General features: G+C 35.1%; 1 protein-coding gene across 1 annotated transcript in view; it reads right to left on the bottom strand.

Moving 5' to 3' along the window:
* Positions 1-16445, bottom strand: part of LOC141495400 (F-box and leucine-rich repeat protein 13-like) — a 149749-nt gene that overhangs the window by 96715 nt on the left and 36589 nt on the right. The window contains exon 3 of the mRNA XM_074196673.1: positions 1894-2063. Coding sequence (XP_074052774.1) covers positions 1894-2063 — 170 coding nt within the window. The remainder of the gene's footprint in view (positions 1-1893; positions 2064-16445) is intronic.

Here is a 16445-nt window from a genome sequence, read left to right as displayed (position 1 = left end):
AGGAACAATTTTCTAAAAGAGGAAGCAGAAGGTTTTACCTCCCGGTTTCTTAAAGCAAACACCTATGTCCACTTGTCATATAGCACAGTAGAAAGCATAGGTTGAACTAACTGGCCTCTGTGATCTATTTCAACACTGAATTTCCATGATCTTGAGTTTTCCAGGACTCTGAAAAGGAAGTGACTTGTCCATGACTCACAGTTATTAAATGTAAATCTTTGAAGAGGAATGTTTTCAAGCAAAAGGTGTTTTCATTTCATAAAACAGGTCAAAAAATAAGTCAAAGGCCTAGCACCTAGTACTGTGTCTTGCCTGAAGTAGATACTTGCTATTTGCAAATTTGATTGAATTTCCTCCAAAACTTTAGAAATTGATCAGGCTTAAAACTGGCTAGTCTAGAATTCTGACAATGGTGTCTAAATGAGTGGTAGAAAGAAAGAAGGAAGGAAAGAAAAAGAAAGAAAGAAAGAAAGAAAGAAAGAAAGAAAGAAAGAAAGAAAGAAAGAAAGAAAGAAAGAAAGAGAGAGAGAGAAAGAAAGAAAGAAAGAGAGAAAGAAAGGAAGAGAGAAAGAAAGAGAAAGGAAGAGAGAAAGAAAGAAAGAAAGAAAGAAAGAAAGAAAGAAAGAGAGAAAGAAAGGAAGAGAGAAAGGAAGGAAGGAAGGAAGGAAGGAAGGAAGGAAGGAAGGAAGGAAGGAAGGAAGGAAGGAAGGAAGGAAGGAAGGAAGGAAGAGAGAAAGAAAGGAAGAGAAAAAGAAAAGTTGACCAACTTCCCGAAGTTCACATAATGATTTACTGGTACACCAAGCCAATCCCAGAACAAGGTTATTTTTTCCTTGTTTCTTTTTTTTTTTTCCTTTTTGGCTCTTATCTCATTGTATAGTTATATCAGAAATCAGAGGTTGATGCCAATTAGTTCAGAACAACACCAATTCCTGATAACAAAGTCACAAGTTATTCTACTAAGTTATACAGCAGAGTCAGTCCTTAGAGAAAGTAAGGTCTAGGCTGAAGCCTAGTCTCTGACACATGTAACCATGAGTACATCCCTTGCCTCCTCCATCCTTAGGTAAATCTCTTAAACCAAATTATAGATAAGGTTCTCAACAGGATAAACAAAGGGAGTTCCCTCACAAAGAAGTTTTCCTTGTAAATGAAAGCACAGATCCAGTCAACCAAAAAAAGGATTTTTAAATACTTACTATGAGTCAATCAAAACCAAAAAAACCGAAACAGTAATACATGAAAGGTAGAGGGGAAAGGCTGGATTGGCAGTCAGAGACACTAGATTCAATTCTCAGCTCTGACATTTATTTCCTAGAGATCTTACCTTTGTGGACTTAGTTTCCTCATCTGCAAAATGAAAGGGATGATCAAGAAGGCCATTGAGGTCCCTTCCTGTTCCAAGTCTATGCTATAAGGTAAGAGTTAGAGTACTTTTAGGTCCATTTTGATTCGAGAATCCTAGGATGCTGTAACTCCATTTTAAGGTATCCATCTATTCTGACCATTCTGTAAAATGACTCAGCTGCTTCTATAAAAATGTATCATTTTTCCCACTCAGATGTTAGTACTAAGACATAGAAAAGTGATTTTACAATCTTGGAATTAGTAAGGGTGAATAACTATTATTTAATAGGGAGGTTATGGAAACTAGAATTCTGGGCTTGAGTTCAAATACTCCTTTGACCCTCATACTAGTCAAGAGATCCTAAACAAGTCATTCAATCTCTCTGGGCCTTCATGTCTTAATCTATAAATTGTAGGAGGTTGGTTGAGATAACCACTACTATCCTTTTCAGCTCTAAATTTAAGATTCTATGAGCCTTTAAAGAACATGGAATCCCTTCTAAAAAGTCCCAACTCTGATATGAATGCAATGCTTGAGGATCATACCTTGAGAGATTCTCTACAGTGATGAAAAAACTGCTTTAATCCTTGATCAGTGATGGCTTCGATGTCATCATGGCAGCGGTGCAGTGTGAGAGCCTGGGGATGATGACGACCTAAGGTGATCAGCGAGTCGTCATTCAAAGAATGGCAATCAGAAATGTGGATTCGCTTCCCTGGAAAAAGAAAACCCTTCCTTGGTGACCCAAATACTGCAAGAAGATGTCAGTACCAAATAATATCACTGAGTCAAATCCCTTTCTACTAATTGATAAGTTTGATGATACTGTCCATCAGGCAAGAAAACAATAAATTGCTTTCTTTGAGAGATGAATTAGCACTTTCAGGAAATATCTTCTGACATTACATTCAATCATAGAAGGAGAGGTATTTGATATATGATTTCATTGCTATAAGGGAATTTCCAGGTATAGGCATTTCCTCTACCAGTGTAGTTTAATATCCTCTCTGCAAGTCAGTTTAAGATTTCCCTATTACAATGGTCTCAAACTCAAATAGAAACAGATTGGCCTTTAGAGGTATACTAACTTAGACAACCACCAATTAACATTATCTATGTTTTACTGTATTTTTATTTATTTTGTAAAACATTTATATATTTATGCATGTCACTAATGGATATTGTCATCAAATTTTAAAAATTTGGAGCCGAAAGAGATATTAGAATTCATCTATTTAACCTAATCCCCTTATTTTACAAAGAAGAAACTATAATTTAATTTAATTTGGGTTTGACAGTCTATTCTAGATCACTTATCATTAGAAATAGTAATTCACCCAAAGTCACTGCCACCATGGGTCATGGATAAAACAGGTTTTCTTGACTCTGAGACCAATTCTCTATCTGCTATTTCATGCTACCTCTAAGTCAATCGTATTATAATTTTTACTGCTCTTTATTTATGTTCTGCTCATCTAGACTGTAAACCCCTTGAGAGCAGGGACTGTCTTAAACTTCCACCTTCCTCAGCTAACATAAAAGTCTGATACTGTAAGCAATGAATAAATTTTTGATGAAAAGTAACCTGATGTAGTGACTTATATTCTAGTCCTAGGTTTCACACTATTCTAGATGTTATGTCCTTGAGGAATTCCTTTAGGCCTCAGATTTCTCCTTTTATAAAATAAGGGGATTAGGCTAAATAGATGAACTCTAATGTCCCTTTCAACTCCCAATTTTTTAAATTTGATAACAATGCCCATTAGTGACCTGCAGAAATATTATGATGCCATTCCAAAATAATGACGATCTCATTCTTTTCATCTGCTTTCTCAGCACAAGGCCCATTATTTTCTTTCACACAGTGCAAGCTTTTAATGAAAAACTGTTATGTTTATAAGAATAACAATATGATCCTGGTGTGATGAAGCCAGGTACAACAGCCCCTTGAGAGCCAATCATTAAATTTTCAATGTAAGCATTTACACCTTAGATATCAGCAAAGGTTACAAATCAAGATTTGTTTGTTTGGTTGATTATTTAGACATAAGAAAGGGATGGAAAATATAAATAATGTACATTAAACCTAGAAGTGTGTTATGCAAACATTATCCCTTCTCTCCCAATCCAGGTTTTAAATATTTACCATTATGCCACTGATTATAACAGTATTACCATCTGGAGAAAGAGCAGGAATCCTGCATAATAAACTTGAACAGGAGAGGCCTACAACATTCGAATCCTGTTGCTGACAGTTTTTGCCAGAGAGTTCATATAATTCTCTGGGATAATGATTGAGGGATATAAATTAACATCATAGCATCATAGATTTAAAGTGAGATAAGATCTTAGAGATCATTTATTCCAGTTCCCTCATTTTGCAGGTGAGAAAAAAAATGAGGCCAAAAAATGTTACCTTAGTTGCCTAAAGTTAACACAGGAAATGATAAATTCATGATTTAAACTCTTCTCTTCTGTTGTCAGTCAGAGCTCAATCTTTTCCCTAAAGTCCACCTAAAGAAGTTTTTTTCCAACCTGAAAGACTTACATGAACTGATACTTAATGAAGTAAGCAGAATCAGGAGATCATTGTATAGGAGAAGCTAGACATTCTCCTTACCAATCTGATTCTTACAATTATTTCTTTTTTTTTTTTGCAAGGCAATGGGTTTAAGTGGCTTGCCCAAGGCCATACAGCTAGGTAATTATTAAGTGTCTGAGGTCAGATTTGAACTCAGGTACATCCTGACTCAAGGGCTGGTGCTCTATCCACTGTACCACCTAGCTGCCCCTTTACAATTATTCTAATGATAAGCCTAGGTCTCTGATTTGAAGGTTCTGATAATTGAGCTTAATTTAGTTTGTCTTCTGAAGTCAAACTTCAAAAATTCTAAAATCATGAAATATCTAATTGATAGAATGTGACTCTTAAATGCCCCCTTATGCCTTCCCACGCCCCTAGTGGACTCAAGCTCGATGAACTGCCCTGAGTGAACTTTTCTGGAACCCCATATCCCAAAAATATCTTCCAAGGATCTGTTGCAAGAGAAAAAATCATAAATTATAAAAACAGAAAAATTCAAATTCACCTTCATGGATGCAAAAGCAGACTTACTGAATTTTAATCAACCCAGAAAGGCTTCTGTTCAAACGACCTCTTCCTGAAATAGCTCCACTCTTTGACACCATGAAATAATAGCATCTGCTTACTGTCCACAACCTCTTTACTTAATGTCTAAAGCATTTCTAAAGTCTAGTTTATCAGGGGCTGTTGGTCACATCAGAGCTCCCCACGTGTTCATTTTAATATCTTACAGTTGCTTTTTAAAAAAGTTCTTTGCCCTGTAGGCATAAGAAGGCTCCTTGGCAAAAACTCCATTTATTTGTATTTAAAGCAGCAAAGAAGCATGAACAGAGGGTTTGATTTAGGGAAAAGAAGACCTAGGTCCAATCCCTGCCTCTGGCAAACAATAACTCTGTGACTATGGGCAAGTTTCTTAGATAGTCAGTGCCCACAGCTAATTCACCAAGACTAAGGCCCTCCATTTGCCTTACTGATGCACTCTCCCTGGTCAGCCAACCTTGCCATCTATATTGCCCCTGTACCCTCTGGGCCTCTAGATCTTGTCAATTTGTATAGCAAAACATACTATGTTCACTTTTTAAATTAATTTTATTAAAGATATTATTTGAGTTTTACAATTTTCCCACCAATCTTACTTCCCTCCCCCTACCCCCCCCCACAGAAAGCAATCTGTCAGTCTTTACTTTGTTTCCATGTTGTACCTTGATCCAAATTGGGTGTGATGAGAGAGAAATCATATCCTTAGAGAAGAGAGAAGAATTCTAAGAGATAACAAGATCAGACAATAAGATATATGTTTTTTTTCTAAATTAAAGGGAATAGTCCTTGAACTTTGTTTGAACTCCACAGCTCCTTAACATACAGATGGCATTCTCCTTTGCAGACAGCCCAAAATTGCTCCCAATTCTTGCACTGATGGAATGACTGTGGTATATGTATGTCATAGAATACTATTGTTCTATATTCACTTTTAAAGATTTCTTTCTTTCTTTCTTTCTTATGGTTTTTTCCCCTTTAGTTCTAATTCTTTTTTTCACAAAATGACTAATATGGAAATACAGCAAACATAATTGTACACGTACAATCTATATCAGATTGTTCACTGCTCTGGGGAGGGGGAGGGAAGGGAGGGTGGTGGAAAAAAATGGTAAAGATAAAAACTTACAAAAAGATGAATGATGAAAACTCTTTGCATGTAATTGAAAAAATAAAATAACATATGGATCTTTGCATATATCCTTCTAAATGTTTTGTTTTCCATCTTAGAATATGAATTCCTTGTGAGCAGAGGCTATCTCACTTTTCTAATTGTACCCTCAAAATTTAAGACAGTGTCCATAGTAAATGCGAAATAAAATGGTTTTCATTCATTTATCTTTATAAGAGGAGAGATTTGCCTTACCTAAAGTTCTCTCTACCAACAAAATCACAGATCCACCAAAAGACACTAATGAAGTGTCAAATATAATATCATTAAGAAGAAACACTCCCCAAAAAGAGCCCTATCAATCCTTCAGAGAAAAATTATGCATGAAATACCCCCCTTTGCTTCAGTCTCTTAAACCAAACTTACATTTCATTCTTCCACATACCGAGACCACCTTCTACCACAAGGGTTCAATGTCCTCTCTTCTTGAATCTCCTCAAGACTCCCCAAACTGCACAACATTAAAATAACTTCTTCATACCAAATCATTTGGACAAGACTCCTAGCCAGACTTCTATAAAACAACCTTTCCTCTGATAATCTCATTAAGTCTCCAGAACCTTTGAAAGAACCGCCTTAAAAAAATAAAAATAAAAATCCAAAAGCTAAACAAAGCCCAAAGTTATTTAATGTGCTGAGGATTTGTATTTCTAGATAGTACATTGTGGGTTCCATGCAGCCTTAGCACACGGGCTACTAAAGTGCAGGGGTCAGTCAGATCAGAACTTTGTTCTCTACTCCACTATGACTATACAACAAACAACACACAACCCTCCAACCTACATGTTTTCCAGACCCTGAATATTCAGCCTTAGCATCCATCTGTTCTCCAGGTGTTCTTTGGAGACATAGCTTCAACAATCCAGTGGGACATTTGATCTCTAACCCCCTTAGAGACTCTATGAGAAAATCAGCACCCATTTGCCAAAGCTGGGCAGCCCTGTACTAGTGGGGTCTCTCCTCACATTCTGTCCTAACTTTGAGTGAACATCCAGTGCCACCAATGAGCAAAGATCACAATTCTGGAAACATTAAAAGTTGGGAGACCCATCTTCTTAGGGTGTGTGTTTGTGTGTGTGTGTGTGTGTGTGTGTGTGTGTGTGTGTGTGTGTGTGTGTGTGGTTTTTTTAAAAGATACATTGAGCATTTACAACACAGAGACTATCCTGAAGTTCTCCACATTTATTAACAATTCTCTAAAATTATCTATTTTGTCGCTGACTGTTTTTTTTAAAAAGAAAACACACAGACATTAAGCATCATTCATCCCTGCCATAGAAAAAGATACTTCTCCTAAGCAAAAGGTATCCTAGAGAAGGAGAGACAGAAAGTCAAATCCTGTTAACCAGGCAATGCATGGACTGCTCAGATACTAAGATAATCTCTATTCCATAATAGGAAGGCATAAAACCAGGGTTCTTGGCCTTTTCAGGGCCATGGACCCCAACTGACAGTCTTGGCAGCCTATTAACCTCTTAATAAAATAATTTTAAATTCATGAGATAAAAATATAAGGTTACGAAAAGAAACTCTATTGAAATACAGTTATAAGAATAGTTTTAAGTTCAGGCAACTCAGTTTAAGCTCTCCTAATAACTCCTTTTCTTAAAAAAAATGTCTTCCACAGAGTTAGAACTATAACAGACCTCAGAGATCATCCCTCTCTTATGAAACAATCCTCCCTAATTCCCTCACTTTTGCAGATGAGGAAACAGAAACCCAGGAAGGTTGAGTAACTTGCCTTATGGTGTCAAACTCAAATAGAAATAGGAACCACTAAACCACATATAAGGATCCCTGCTGGCTCTTTCCCAACTTAGAAAGCCATACATACTTACGTGATTCTTTTTTATTTTTTACTGATGAATTTACACATTAAAATAAGATAGGAATTACATTTTCATCTGGTTCTCTCAAGATTATTATGGATCATGTTTGACACCTCTGTCTTAGAGAATAGAGGACAAGATTCAAAGTTATATATTCATTCTTAATTTTAAAAATGTAAAAGAAAAAACCTCATCCAAAAATGTACAAAGTAGTTAAAGTTGGACCATATCCAATAAATCTGTTCAACTCACATGTACCCTATGGGACAAGTCAGTACATGAAAGGGAAGACCCAGATATTCTTATATTCCATAACATTCCAAAGGTCATATTATGGAAAAAAACCCTAGCTCTGGAGTGAGAGAACCTGAGTTCAAAATCTCACTTCTGATGTCTTCTAACTGTCTGACTTCTGAGCCTTAGTTTCCTCATCTGATATATTAGGGGGTTGTTCTCTTCTGGCCATATTATTAATAAAATAACAGAGAAGAAACCCTAGAAATTATATCATGGGTAGCTAGTAATTTCTAAAGTAATTTCTAAAGAAATTAATAATAGCTAGATGGCATAGTGGAGAGAGCACTGGCCCTTGAGTCAGGAGGACCTGAGTTCAAATTTGACCTCAGACACTCGTTACTTACCAGCTTTGTGTTTTGGGGCAAGTCACTTAACCCCACTACCTTGCCAAAAAAATTAGTAATGGCTAATTGTTATTAATAATAAGGCTACTTTACAATTTGCAATTCTTCATACGTACATAATCTTATTTGAAACCCGCAACAACCCTGTGAAATGACTACACATACTCTGACACGATAAGGGGGAAAATATCAGTCATGAGCATAGAATCTTTTGCAATTTTGTTTTATATCCCCTCCCATAAACCAAACACAGTGACCAGCACACAATAAGAACTTAATAAATACTTGCTGATTAATCAATTGATTGACTTGCTTATGGTCACAAAGCCACTAAATACATGAGGGGTATACGAACCCAAGTTTTTCTAACACCAACACTCTATTTGCTACCTCTACAAGAAAATGTCAAATCAATCTTCTATTAAGTCAGAAAAAATGAATAAGGGAAAAGACTACTTGACTTGAAATATAATGGCTTTTGCTTTATTTGCTTTTTTTTAAATCACCTCTAAAGAAAATTGTTTCATGCTTACATAATAACCACAGTTTTATTCAGTGTCTACCCAAATAGCAATTCTCACTACACCCACATGAGAAGAGTGAAAATTAAATTTAAAAAATCAAATTTACCCTTCCACCAGTACTTTCTTCCATTCAAAGCTGTCTCTGAATCACATAGCTTAGCCACAAGGCACCAAAGTCAGCAAAGTTTAAAGTTTAAAAAAATAAACTATCATATTAAATTAAAATAAAAAACTATTATATTAAAATAAAAAAGGAACTCTTAGTGGAATTATGAAATTTACAGAGATTGCAAGTTAAATGGTGAAATTAAAAGACTATATGATAACAGACCCAGAACTGGAAGGGACCTGGGAAGTCACCTAGCCCAACTTCCTCATTTTTCAGTTGTAGAAACAGAGTCCCCAAAAGAGGGGCATTGACTTGCCCAGGATTGCATATAGGAATAAGTAATTAATGATATATTCAGACTTTGAATCCAGGTCTTCTAACTTCAAATCTGTCACTCTTGGTCTCCCCATCCCATATTTATGTATAGGTATGTGTGCATATATACATTTGTATATATCCATGTGTATTTATACATGTGTGTATGTATATATAGGACTTAAATATATCTATCACTCCTCACACTCAATCAATGGCTCCCCATTAGAATGTAGGCTCCTGGGGCAGCTAAGTGGTGCAGTGGATAGAGCACCAGCCCTGGAGTCAGGAGTACCTGAGTTCAAATCTGACCTCAGACACTTAATAATTACCTAGCTGTGTGATCTTAGGCAACCCCATTGCCTTAATTAATAAAAAAAATTAGAAAAAGAATGTAGGCTCCTTATAAGTAGGGACTGATTCATTCTATTTGTACTGCTAAGACCCAGTGCAATAGACACTTAACAAATTCTAATTGATTGCTTGACTACTTACTCTTCAGCAAGAAGGATCTTGCTGACAGCCAAACTCTAGGAGGTTCCCCCAAAAGTTCTAGTTTCTGTTCTTTGACTTGCTATCTGTGAGACTATGGACAAGTCCCTTAGCTTCTCTGGGACTCTCCTTTCACATCTGTAAAATGAAGGGACTGGATTCAATCAATCATGTCTAAGGTCTCAACCCTGTGCAAATGACTTAGTTTCTCTCAGTCTCTGTTTCCTCCTCTATAAAACAATTGGGTTGACCTCCAAGAGCTGTCCCAGCTCTAAAGCTATGATTCCCCCACCCCATCCTACTCCTAGAGCTGACAGCCTGTGATCTCTGTATAATTCACAAGAGGTGAATTGAATTCCAGTGCAACCAGTCCAGGAGCCGTAGGTAGTAACAGCTGTACAACGTATAGATCTGGAAAGCCACCCTTCTTCCTCCCCACTCACAGAGCAGCTGATCGGGTCTATTTGCTCTATTTGCAATGCCACAATTCCAGTCCAAGAGCTGTTTGTTTAACTCCTTCACTGTCCTGAGGTCTTATGTAACTTATTTTCCAAATAAACTCTGTCTCTCCCTACTAAGCAAATGAATGAGCTGATGACCTATAAGCCAGGGGAAAAATTTCCTTATATTGGCTAGAAGATAAGCAAATTACTAGGGTCTCAAATTAGGGGTCTTTTTTTTAAAAAAAATCTTCATTTGCTTTTAAAAATGGGTATAGGAGTAAGGCTAGACAGTTAAGGGGAATGCATAGTTACACCATTCATTAAATATTTTCCAAACAGTGCCTTTCAACTGGAAAGACAGGTCCTCAAACAAGCCCTGGCCCCTATGCTGACATGACGTACAATGGGGCAAGATTCTAGAATAACAGATCTTTGTCCCTTTCTCATGAGGAAAACAGGATAAAGATTGAGATATTATTTCTGGCAGTGTCTTTGCCAGCTTGCTTTCTATGTCCACCAGCATTGAGAAAAGCAATTGTGTCTTGAGTTGGGGGAAAGGAAGGGATTCTTTAGCTAAGGAGCCATCTCCCTCAGTTCCCTCCTTTCAGAAAGGTTGAATTTCTAGGCGGGGTTTTTTACCACATGGGCCACATGTGAACTTTGGCAGTCACCACTCTTTTCCCCTCCCCCCAAGCCTAGTCACCTGACATGCAAGGAATTAATCCAATAACTGAAAAATAAATATTTAAATTGGACAACCCTTAGACCCAGAGATTCAGAGATATCGCTCACCTTTTATTTTAAGCTGATGCACATTTAAATACTCACCACAAGAATTCCAATATTTTGTCCAAACCTTACTACACCAACATATCTGTCAATTGATATTATTTTCCTGCCTAGACTATGATAGTTAGATGGGAGGAATCTTACCCTTTGCATCACTGATCTCATTTGAGTAGTTATGAACTCCTTCTGCTGGCTTTACCATTCAAGATGAGCCAGTAATTAAAAGTCCTTCAAGATCTGGCTCCAATCTGCTTTTCCAATCTTCTTATATAATACTCCCCTTCACACTCTATAGTCAAGTCAAAATAACAATCTTATATGGGGGGGGGGGAGAGGCAATGGGGTATACAAAGCAATGGGGTTAAGTAACCTACCTAAGTTCACACAACTCAGTAATTAAGTGTCTGAGGTCAGATTTGAATTCAGGTCCTCTGAGTACAGGGTTGGTGCTTTCTCCATTGTGCCCCAAAATAACAATCTTGATGTTCCTCACACATGACCTCTCCATGCCTTTGTACAGGTGGTCCCCCATTCCAGAGTACACTCCCTGATCACTTCTACCTTCTTAGAATGCCTAGTTACCTTCATCAATCATTTCCCTTCTTAGAATGCCTAATTTCCTTCAACAATCAGCTCAAACACCATTTCCTACCTGAAACTTTTCCTGACTTTCCCCAAACTGTTTATCTCCCCCCCAAAGATATCTTGTATTTATTTTGGATATTTGTAGTATACATAATTTTAGAGCATATTTGACCCTCCCTTTCATGTACCCCTGCCCCCAAAGAATCCCCCCCCTTTGGGGGGAGGGACACAAGACAAAAATAAACTCTTTCTTTCACCTAATAAATACATATTGACTCACTGATAAGGAGAGACTAGTGCCTGGGCAAAGAGATGGGACCAAAAAACTCCCAGATATTTTTCACTTAGTTTACCCTTTTCTATTGATACAGAGGCATTTCTTTCCTTCAACTACCTCAACCATAAAAATACACCTACCTCAGAGGGTCTTGACTTCTATATCATTCGGATTTGCAAAGTAATGTCTCTAAAGTGCTCAAGATAGAAAGTATTTTTGCCTCAAGAGTGATAAGAACAGTTATTTATGACAAATAACCATTGTGATTAGTGCGAATAGATTTATTACTTGGGGAATAAGGTCATGGCTAAAGTGTCTAACTACATGGGCACAGCATGGAAAGGAAGCATTGAGTCCAATTGAGTCCAGTCAGATGTGTGTCTTCGGCTTTATAACAAAACTATCACTAGCAATTTGCTATGCAGCAGACAATATATAAGGTACTTTCCAATCAACTCCTAATCACACTATATTCAAGTTATGCTGAGCTACTTGTGGTTCCCCATATGGGATGTTCTATCTCTCACATCCATGCTGTTGCATGGGGTATCCTCCATGTTTATAATACTCTCTCTTTTCTCCTCCCTTTCTTGGAATCCCTAGCCCCATTCAATGCTCAGCTTCCATACAACCACCTACAACAGGTCTGATTTCTTCCATTGTTAGTATGCACACATCCCAAAATATTTTGTTTATTGTGCATATTTTTAATTTACTTACCTAAGAACAAATTATCTTCCCTCTACCCCTGACCTAGAATAATCCTTCCTTCACGGCAGTTTTTTTTTGATTGGGGATTCCAGTAACAATTCCTGGAATATAATAGATCTTTAATAATTACTTGTTGAATATAATTAAATAACTGTGCACCCAAGGACAAATTATTCCTACTCTCTCTGAGTCTCAGTTTCCTCACATGTCAAATGAATCAGATCTTTTTAGATCTAAAACTTTATGATTGTATGATCTTTATTTCAGAAAAATATTTCATAGCTTAATGTTTTCAGAATAATATGATAAACTGTGGACAACATTATTCTGTGATTAGGAATATAGCAATACCCAAGAGAATTAATTAATGGGTTATATATCAACTCAAAGAATAGTCTTCAGCAGCATGAAAATACAACATTTTCAAAACCTCAGATAGAAATATATCAAGGATGTTTATCAAATTCATAAATGATACAGAACCGAGTTGCCTCAAAGATCAATGGTAGAATTAAGATTCAAGTTTGTCTCAGTGTGTTTGAAAACTGGATCAAAGTCAAGAATCCAAAATATAGTAGGAATATATTCAACTATTTCATTTAAGTCATTTATGAATCAACCACACAACCACAAGAGTAAGGAAATCTTATTAACCTGTTGATGTGGAGAAAAAAATGAAATTTTAGTTGACCACAAATTTTGAATCAAAGGTGTGACACCACAGGTTTATCTATTTTTTACTTCCAAGTTTTCTTCTTTCCCTCCTATTGATATATACGGAGAGAGAGATATAGAGATATGCAGAACAATATAATACATACTTTCACATTTAGGAAAAAGTTAGGGGCAGCCAGATAGCACAATAGATTAAGTACTAACCCTAAAGTCAGGAGGACCTGGGTTCAAATCCAGTCTCAGACAATTTTAGCTGTGTGACCTTGGGCAAGTCATTTAACCCTTATTGCCTCACATCTAGGGTCTCCAATTATCCAGACTCACATATGTTCACTGGACCCATATGACTCCAGAGAAGAAAGTGAGGATGGTAACTTAGCACATCACACAAATTCAATTCACATGCAATTCTTGACATCACTTCCCTGATATTATGGTCTTCTTTGAGAATGAAGGACAAACATCATTATCACTTTCTTATATCTGTTTTTTCACTGAAGAAAGATAGCATTTTCCTTCATAAACCCTTCATAGTTGATTTGAATGTTCATATTTTAGAATATCTTAGTCATTCACAGTTACTCTTTGAACAATTCGGCTGTTATTATACACAACATTCTCTTTGTTCTCTCTTAGTTTCACTTTGGATTATTTCATGCAAATCTTTTCATATTTTTATAAAAATCAGCCACCTCATCATTTCTAACAGCACAATAATATTCTATCATAATCATATACCACAATCTGTTTAGCCATTTCCCAATTGATGAGCATCCCCTCAATTTTCATTTCTTTACTTCCACTAAGAGAGTTATTATTAAATATTGTAGAAATATTTGCTTTCTCCCTGATCACTTTCAGGAACAAACCTAATAGTATTTCTGGATCAAAGTGTTTACGTAGTTTTATAATTCTTTTGACATAATTCTAAATTGCTCTCCAAAATGGTTGGATCAATTCACTCAATTCTACCAAAAGTGTTTTAGTATCCCAACTTTTACACATTGCCACCAACATTTATCATTTTCCCATATCACTTTAGCCAATCTAATAGATGTGAGATGCTACCTCAAAGCTGTTCAATTTGTATTTCTCTAATCAATAATGATCTAAAACATTTTTTCTTATGATTATTTGTATCTTTAATTTCTTTTTTGAAAACTTCTTCCTCATATCTTTTAACAATTATTAATTGGGAAAGACTCATATTCTTAAAATTTTTACCCACTTCCCTCTATATATAAGATATGATATCTTTATCTAAGAAACTGTCTATAAAAATATTCTCCAATTTTTTGTTTTCCTTCTAATTCTTTACTACATTGGGTTTTATTAGGACAAAACCTTTTTAATTTAATTTAATCCATTTTATATGTTGTAATACTTTCTATATATTGTCTATTCATAAATCCTTATCAATTGTCAATAAAACAATCTAAGTGAAATGTATGAATATTTACTAAAATTTAAATGCTCAGATTAACAGAAGAGGAATAGGAAATACTCCCATCTTAGAGAAAGATTTTTTTTAAAAAACCAATAGACTACTAAAGAAGCTCTAAGGAAAGAATTCACAGAAGCAATTGAATTTACAAGTGAATTCTATCAAATATTTAAAGAATAATTCCAATACTTATTAACTATTTGAAAAAAATGTAAAGAAGCAGTAGCTCTACCAAATTCCTTTTATGACAGAGAGAATAAAAATAAAACTATAGACCAAGTTCCTTAATGCATATTTATGCAAAAAAGTAAATAAAATAATATCAAGGAGATTATAGCACTATATCACAAAGATCACAAACAATAGCCAGCTGGATTTATACTAGGGATGCAGGGCTAGTTTAACATTAGGAAACTATCAACATAATTTCCCATATCAAAACAACAAAATTGATATAATTATTTTAATAGTTATAAAAAAAACCTTAGTAAAGTACAACCTATTAAAAACAATAGCAAGTAAATAAATAAATGTAGCTTTGCCTAAGATAATAATATTATTTATCTAAATGTCAAAAGCAAGCCTTATTTGTAATGACAATAAACTTGAAGCTCTCCCAATAAGATCAGGGATAAAGCAAGGATGTCAGCTATCACCATCATTATTCAGTAGCACTCTAGAAATACTAGCTATAGCAATACAACATGGGTAGGGAACTAAAGGAATAAAAGTAGGCAATGAAGAAACAAAATTATCACTCTTTGCAGATGAAATGATGGTCTACTTTAAGGAACCCCATCAAATCAACTAAAAAAACTAGTTGAAACAATTAACAAATTTATCAGAGTTGTAGGATATAAAATAAACCCATATAAATCATTTGTATTTTTATATAACAACAAAACCCAACAAGAAGAAATATAAAAATAAATTATTTTTAAAATAACTGCAGACAATAATAGAATAATTGGGAGTCTACCTGCTAAAACAATTGAATACAAGTACAAAACACTTTTTGCATAAATAAATATAAAGCTAAACAATTGGAGAAATACTAATAGTTCATGTATTGGTTGAGCCAATATAATAAAAATTAAAATCTATCTAAGTTAACTTAGATATTCAATACTATACCAATTCATTGCTATACCAATATGAGTCTTTCCCAATTAATAATTGTTAAAAGATATGAGGAGGAAGTTTTGGAAAAAGAAATTAAAGATACAAATAATCATAGGAAAAAAATGTTTTATATCATTATTGATTAGAGAAATACAAATTGAACAGCTTTGAGGTAGCATCTCACAATATTGGATAAATTAATATGGGAAAATGATAAATGTTGGTGGTAATGTTTAAAGTTGGGATACTAATACACTTTTGGTAGAATTGAGTGAACTGATCCAACCATTTTGGAGAGCAATTTAGAATTATGTCAAAAGAGTTATAAATTCAGTACTATACTAAACAATTATTTTATAGAATGAGAAAAATTATAACAAAATTCATCTGGAAGAATAAAATTCTGAAAATATGAAGGGAATCAATGGAAAAAATGTCAAGGAAGGAAGACTATCTGTACCTCATAGCAAATTCTATTGCAAAGCATTAATTATCAAAATAATCTGGTCCTGACTAAGAAATACAATGGTGGATCAGTGGAATAGATTAATCTATTAATCTGATAAACCCAAAGATCCAAGTTTGGGGGGAAAAAACTCACCATTTGACAAAAATTTCTAGGAAAATTGGAAAGTGGATTGGAAAAAATTAGGTATAGATCAACAACTCACACTTGATTCCAAGGTAAAATCCAAATAAATAAATGATTTGGACACAAGGGTGATGCCAAAAGTAATTTTTAGAAAGGCATGGGAAAATGGTTCTGTCAGGCTTATGGATAAGGGAAGAGTTTATGACCAAACAAAATAGAAAGGATCACAGAAAGTAAAATAGATAATTTTGATCACA

The sequence above is a fragment of the Macrotis lagotis genome, chromosome 8 (genome assembly GCF_037893015.1).
Source record: "Macrotis lagotis isolate mMagLag1 chromosome 8, bilby.v1.9.chrom.fasta, whole genome shotgun sequence".
Classification (NCBI taxonomy): domain Eukaryota; kingdom Metazoa; phylum Chordata; class Mammalia; order Peramelemorphia; family Peramelidae; genus Macrotis; species Macrotis lagotis.
Note: the sequence above shows the minus strand (reverse complement) of the source record. Positions and strands in the feature narration are given on the sequence as shown.